At 48.2% G+C, this 7,189-nt stretch overlaps 1 protein-coding gene and 1 pseudogene across 6 annotated transcripts in view; both read left to right on the forward strand.

Annotated features, from left to right (window-relative positions):
* Positions 1-7,189, forward strand: part of LOC102893438 (store-operated calcium entry regulator STIMATE) — a 66,560-nt gene that overhangs the window by 50,096 nt on the left and 9,275 nt on the right. For 3 of the 6 annotated variants that reach the window (XM_006917541.3, XM_015593767.2, XM_015593766.2), the window contains 3 exons: positions 501-622; positions 5,371-5,483; positions 6,443-6,520. In XM_006917541.3, the coding sequence (XP_006917603.2) occupies positions 501-622; positions 5,371-5,483; positions 6,443-6,520 (313 nt within the window). The remainder of the gene's footprint in view (positions 1-500; positions 623-5,370; positions 5,484-6,442; positions 6,521-7,189) is intronic. The other 3 variants (XM_025050705.1, XM_025050704.1, XM_006917542.3) reach the window with 2 other exon arrangements.
* Positions 3,342-3,459, forward strand: LOC112484340 (annotated as a pseudogene).

Raw genomic sequence — 7,189 nt, forward strand, 5'->3', positions numbered from 1 at the left:
CCCTCCTTAGCCCCTCCCGCCTTTTTAATTTAATTGTTTTTTTTTTTTTTGCACAGGTTATTTTGTACTTTATTTTTATATTTACCTCTGGTTTTGAAATTATATTATAAGCTAGATTTTTTTTTAGCTGTAGTACTAATAAAATATACTACAAATCCTCTTATGGCTCACTTTTCCAAGTACTCGTCAATAGGCCACATCTGTGTGAGGAAAGGAAAAGAGAAGGTTTAGATGTTTGGGGCAAGTATTGAGGGGCACATGTGAACTCAAATGTGATTTATTTGGATAGGCGTTTCAATCCTCCAGTTCAAGGATATTTAATTGGGCAAATCTCCTTAGCAAGGGATTTTCGGCCCCTCTACCCCAAAAAAACAAGGTCAAATACAGTGTTGGGTCATCAGCCTTGACTTGGGCCCTGGTAAGCACATAGGGGCTGGATCAGGGGCTCTTGCTCCCTGGGTGGTGCTTCCTGATGGTGCCACTGTTCCCCCTCGTCACAGGTACCTCATCAACTTCCTTCTGGATGCCACTGTGGGCATGGTGCTCATCTACGTGGGCGTGCGTGCTGTCAGCGTCTTGGTGGAGTGGCAGCAGTGGGAGTCCCTGCGTTTTGGCGAATATGGTAATGTACCATGAACACTGGATGGGGGGCGTGAGAGGGTTTCTAGATGGGGCTCTGCTCCTTGCCCCATACAGCTCTCCAGGCCAGTGGACTCAGGGAAGGTTCAGGAGCTGATAGCTGACACTTCTGTGGTAGAGGGGCTGATTCTGGGGCCTGAGCACCACTCTCCTGCCAGTGTCAGAGTGCCCCATGCTTAGGTTCCAGGAGATACCCGAGGTGCAGGGAGGGGTACAACATTTGCCTCTTCCACCAGAGGGCACTGGCAGCCTCACCTATAGGGCCATAAGGCCACCTCACTCTGCCACCTGCCCACTTCATTAGAGAAATGGGGGTGGTTCTCAGTTTGGGAGGTGCTCAGTAGGGAGCTGCTCCTCTTTCTGCTGCACGTCTATGTTTGTCCTGTCATTGGGCCATTCTCCCACTGGGGCTCGCAAAGTCAGGACTGGAGGGTCTATCTCCCAGGACCAAGTTGCCTTGCTATCTCCTTACTGTGGGGGCTGGCCCCGCAACCCAGCATCTGGCACATACAGTCACGAAGGACACCAGTTCCAGCCTCACCCACAGAGACATGACTTAAAACAAGTGATCTATGGATGCTGGCCTGGTTTTGACCCCCCTCACATCTCATCAGACCCCATGGGATAGTTTAAATAGGAAGCTGCCTCTATGCTGGCTCCAAACACAGATGCAGTGCTTTTTACTCTGTACTCCCAAAAAACAGCTGGATATGGCCTCGAGAGGGCTGCTGGTAAGAAGTGCCTTCTTTGGGCCTTGCCCCAACCCCTGGAGATTCAGGACCCAGAGTTAAGGGGTAACAGCAGCTCTCTCCTGCCTTCACAGCTGGCCCTGCTATCTGGAGGGAGGAGTTCGTGTTCTCAGTGGGAACAGCATGAGTGGAACCTTTGCCATGAAAAAGGCACACAGGTCAAGAGGGAGGGAGTGCAGGTGGACTCTTAGATTCTCACTCTCCTGGGCCCGAGGCTGCTCACTCCTACGTGGCTGAAGGCTCACAAGGGACTGACATTTAAAAGGGGAGCCAATTTATGGATCTGGCCGTGAGTGCCTGGGGTATTTCTAGAAATCTTAGTAATTGTTTGTCTCCATTGAAGGGAGATGAGCTTAAGGGAGGGCTTTTCTTAGCCCCGTTACTTGATGCTTGATGAGTCACTGACTTAAGATAGTGTCTGACACACAGCATGTGCTCCTGTGGCTCCAGGGAAGGCTTCTGAGACACCGCAAGTCACTAGCTCCTCAGCTTGGAGGACAAAAATGGACCACAGCATACTTGGACCAAAATGGTGTTGTCCTCATAGGATAGGCACTCAGAGGGGTTAAGCGACACAGGAAGCTCACCCAGCCAGTGCACCTCCGGGAGTGGGGGATACTTGTGCTCATAACTACTTTGTTGTTAAGATCCCTTCAGAAAGGGCTCTTAATGCAGCTATAACTGGCCAGTGCCATGGGAGATCCACCGACAACAATTATGTGCCACTCAGTGACGTGGGAGTGGAGATGAGGTCTGGTCCTGATACACCTGTTCCTAGCATGTTTTATCTGCATCCCCAAAAGTAGATTAAGAGGAAGAAGACAATGGTCATTTGAACCTCTTGCTTTTACGCTACCCTCCTCTACCCACTTGACCTGCCTCCGCCCCGTCCTTGGGTCATCTACCATTGCCTTTGGGAACCAGCATCTTCAAACCAGGATGTCTCCAGATACAGCTACCCTATCAAGGACCATCCCAAGTCCTCTCGCTCCAGGATGAGGAAGGGCAGCATGTGTCCTCTGTTTCTTTCAATTTTGGTTATTTTCTGTTGCTCCTCTAACAAATTACCACAAAAATAGTGGCTTAAAATAGCACAAATTTATTATCTTATAGTTCTGTAGCTCAGAAGTCTGACACAAGTCTCATGAATTAAAATCAAGGTGTTTGCAAGACTAGGTCCTTCTGGAGTCTCTAAGGGCAGAATCCATTTCCTTGCCTTTTCCAGCTCCTACAGGCTGCCTACATCCCTTGGCTTGTGGCCCTTTCTTCCATCTTCAGAGCCAGTAATAGCAGGTTCGGTTCCTCTCACATCGTATCATTCTTCCATCACCTCTTTCCACTTTGAAGTGCCCTTGTGATGACATTGGGCCCCCGTGGATACTCCAGGATACTCTTTAAGAGGCAGGTAGCTAGCAACCTTAATTCCATTTATAACCTTAATTCTCCTCTGCTATATTGCTTAACATATTCACAGGTTCTAGGGATTAAGATGTGGCTATCTCTGTGGGGCCATTATTCTACCTATCACATCCGTTAACTGGCTCATCTACTTGATACAACAATTCCATGTAGGCCCTATAGCTCTCTTCTCAGGCAAATGAAGAAGAAGTGCTTTTTTTCTAGGTGCTTCCATGGGCTCTAGAAGAGAAGGTGAACTTGCTAACAGGAACATGAGACTTGGGCAATGCTATACAGCCCTGAGGGGCGAGACAGGATCCAGGCAATATGTGGTGTCTGCAGCTTGATGACCAAGCTGTTCTTCCCCATGTAGAAGCCCTGTAAACAAGGTCTATGTCCCATGGGCACCAGTGGTTTGTGGGCTTTGCTGCCCATCCTGTCCTAACGCTCCCTTCTGGAAGCCTCTCTAGATATGGACATGCTCCCCGCTCCTTTTAGCCCCTATCCCTGTGATTTATCCTGAGGGAATACTTCAACAAAACAAAACACACATGTGTCTATGGCCATGCCACCCTGAACACGCCCGATCCCATCTGATCTCGGAAGCTAAGCAGGGTCAAGCCTAGTTAGTACTTGGATGGGAGACCACCTAGGTAACCAGGTGCTGTAGGTGTAAAAAATAAAAAAAATAAAAAAATAAGGGATTTATAAACTGACAAGGTCCTTGCGATCTGTGAGGTCAACCAAGGATTGCCTCTCCTAAAAAAACAAAACAAAACAAAAAAAAAACACACATGTACCTGAGGGGGCCCAGTGTGGTTAAAAGCAGACACAAGAATGCCTGGCTTGTCTGTCCTTGAGAGATGAGGCCAGGGGAACGTTAGACTCAAATGAAACAGAAATCAGAAAACCAGCACATGTGTGCTCATTCCAACTGTGCTACGTGTGGTCTGGATGCACAGGAGGAAACAATGTGTGAATGGGGCTCACGTGATTTTTTTACCATGTTTTTTAACTTATTAAAGCATCGAAATGAAATAAGAGGCAGCTGCAGCTAAGAACTGGAACTGGAACTCAGCAGTGGTGAGGGGCAAGAGACAGATGGAAGGAAGACATTTTCCTCTTTTGTCAGTCACTTAAAACTTAAGAGCGAATGGAGTAAATACACTATGAGCAAGTAGATTTTCTTTTGATGTTAAATAAGTGTTGCTACTTGTTCTGTTGACTTCTAAACATGCTCTTCCCAATTCAGAGATATTTCCTACTAATGCTTTCTGTCTGTCCCCAGTCGTACTCTACGGTTTTTAACAAATATTTTGATCTGTTGTTTTTGAGAACTTTTCTCTGTAAGGTCAGGTAGTTTACTGAAAAGATTACACAACTCTGTTGAAAATCTGGCTAGGAGAGATTGTGCTTTTGAAATGGCCTTTTGGCTCAAATGTGTCTTATCCTAAAAGTGAAAGTAGATAGGACAACCTCAGAAGAGGCAGCGCCGTCTTTCTGCACACTTCTGCCAAGGTTTTCCAGAAAAGGGAAGGCCTGGTGTCGTGTCCATTACAGCGGCATGAAGGTCTTCACCGTGCTTCCACCGTGTATGCTTGGTAGGCTCAAGCAGGGCTGGGGCCTCCGGCACTGGGGCCTGGACAGGGATCGCTGTGAAGCGGTAGAATCGAAGCTGGAGATTTCTCTCTGGGCCAGATTCTCTTCTTAGCCTGGATTGGGGCCTTTGCCTCCCCTGAAATGTTACTCTCCAGCCTTTCTTCTGGCCAGCTGCGGTCAGGCAGCCCCGGGAGAGCTTCTGGAATAGGCCCCTGGCAGCCCCCACCCCTGCTCTCCCCTGGTTCTCCCACTGGGGAGGCATGTGTGGCTCCCCAGAGGCTCATCCCACCATGGGTTCTGCTTGTCACTGAGGATGTAGATCATCACCCGGAGGGGCTGGTCCTCCACCCTTCACCAAGTCCCTCTTTTCTTCTTTGTCTTCAGCCCAGGGTGTTTTGGGGTGCCCCATCCCAGACAGAATCTGAATTCCTTCAGAGTCGGATTTCCGCTTTTAGGGCTGAAGGCAGCAGGAACAGTGGGGGAGTGGGGATAGTGGGGTGGGAGATGAACAAGAAGATTGTTTACTGCCTTCATAATTCAAAAATATTGGCCCACTCTTGGGAGGAGGAGAGGGTGGATAGCACCACAGTCAATGGAAAAATCAACAGTGGGTAATAATAGCAGTCTTGCTTAACACAGCTTCTGCTGCCAGTGGACGAAAAGAACCGGCTCTTCTGAGCTCAGCAATGGGCACTTACTAACTTTAGTGCTTTTTAATTATATCTTAGAATCTCTTGAAAGAGAAGCCACTCTGATATCTCCAAATTAGGAATTTTCTGATTTTGTTTAAAACAGCCACATTTGTCTATTCAGGCTGAAGCTATTCTTGGTGCTTTGGAGAGTCATTACGTAGCTCTAGAGCCAAGGCTCTGGTGTGGAGTGGGGGGGTGTGGGCTCACATAAGCTGTGGGGAGAGGGGAAGCATCACCCAGTTCGGATCCCGATGTCTGAGCTGCATGTAACTAAGCGCCCACTCTCCCTGCAGGAGATCCTCTGCAGTGCGGAGCCTGGTTTGGGCAGTGCGCTCTTTACATCTTGATCATGATTTTTGAAAAATCTGTCGTCTTCATCGTCCTCCTAATACTTCAGTGGAAAAAGGTTTGCCTCTTGTCTCTTCTTTAGCAGCTCCTCGAGATGCTAAGTAAAATAGTATTTCTTCCCTTTGCCACCTCCCTCCAGCCAACCATATTGGAAAACCAAATTTTTTTTTTTTTTATTCTGTGAATACACTCTGGATTTGGTCCGATATGGCACCTATTGAGGACCTTTCAAGAGCAGTAGCTAGTCAGTTTTTTACATAGCATCCATCCACTTCAATTATGTAAATGTCTGCTCTAGATTAAGCCAATAGGACACATAAAGCCGATGAAAATATAGCCCCTGCCCTCATGTTGCTTACTGTCTGATATTAGCATTCAGGCCTCACAACTGTAAAAGTCAGGCAGGTATTCTCTGCATTTGCAAATATCTTATTCACGCACCTCTCTTGACCAATGGTTTGAGCATGTAGGTGCCTCAGGCAGCCACTGATCACACATCTTCCCCAAGGTTTCCTGGGCCCTGACCTCTGGCCCCACTACTGTTCAGATAAGCCTCTGCTGCCCATTTCTTCCACATGCCCACATTAAATCATCCAAAGAGCTTTTGGAAACAAATAGCTTGGCCGTCCCTTGGTTTTATTCATGGCTGGTTTTTTTATTTTTTAAGAAAACAGTCCAAGGCATTTCAGAGCTGTTGTCCTTCGGGAGGTGGTCGCAGTGCAGATTTCTGTTAGAAAGTGGTCTGACTCCTCATTGCTGGTGTCTAATGAGCATCCACCGACCTCACTCTCCAAGTCCACACCATAGGGAAAGCGGCTAAAGCACTAACTGCTCCAAGTGGTCTCCAAGGCGGTCCCTCAGTAGCAGTCAAATCTGGGATTGTACAGCTCTGGGTGTGAGGTGCTCTTCTCCTCAGGGCTCTGGGTCAGTGTCTAAGCTAAGCCCCTCTCTCAGGGCCGCATGGGTGATTTTCCCTATGGTCTTCCCTCACATCTCTCATTCTGCTTCTCTTTACAGGTAGCCCTATTGAATCCCATTGAAAACCCAGACCTGAAATTGGCCATCGTCATGCTGATCGTCCCCTTCTTTGTCAATGTCAGTGCCATGTTGCATTTTTTTACCCCAGTTTTCTCCCTGCCTTCTGGTGTTCCTGTTCAGAGTTCTGAGTCTGGCAGAGAAAACACCTTACAGCCCTTAGGTCCCTCTGTGTGGCATTTGCCACCTCTCCATTCCCTACCCCAGACCTGGAAATGGCAGGATTGCTTCCTTGCCAGGCAGTTCCTGCTCTAGGGCCTCTGTGCAAAATGGAGGGTCCTGGGAACTCTGTCTTGCCCTCCCTGCCGGGAACTTCCTGTCAAGGATTCTCACCCCTTGTGTAACAGCGACTTCTAGATCAGGAATATTAGGAATTCGCCCCGGTTGTCTATTCCTGGCCACAGAGCTCCAAGAGAAACTCACAAGTGCACTGGCTAGAAGTTAGGAAACATGAGAAGATAATATAAAGGAAGCTGGGGCTGACAGACGTGGCAGAATGTGCTGGCCAACTACTCAGCCCAGGATGGAGCCCAGACCAGGGGTCCAGAGACCTTGGTTCCAGGCCCTGCTCTGCCAACAGCTGGGGCAAGGCCCAAGGCAGGCCATCCCCACGAGTTGCCACCACAAAACCCTAGGGTTAAAGAGGGCAGGATTTTCTCTGATAAGAAATCAAAGGAAATAGAGATTAGGAATCTCTTTTTAAGCTTCTGAGAGGATAGCAGGGGACTG

The sequence above is a fragment of the Pteropus alecto genome, unplaced genomic scaffold, assembly GCF_000325575.1.
Source record: "Pteropus alecto unplaced genomic scaffold, ASM32557v1 scaffold75, whole genome shotgun sequence".
NCBI lineage: Eukaryota > Metazoa > Chordata > Mammalia > Chiroptera > Pteropodidae > Pteropus > Pteropus alecto.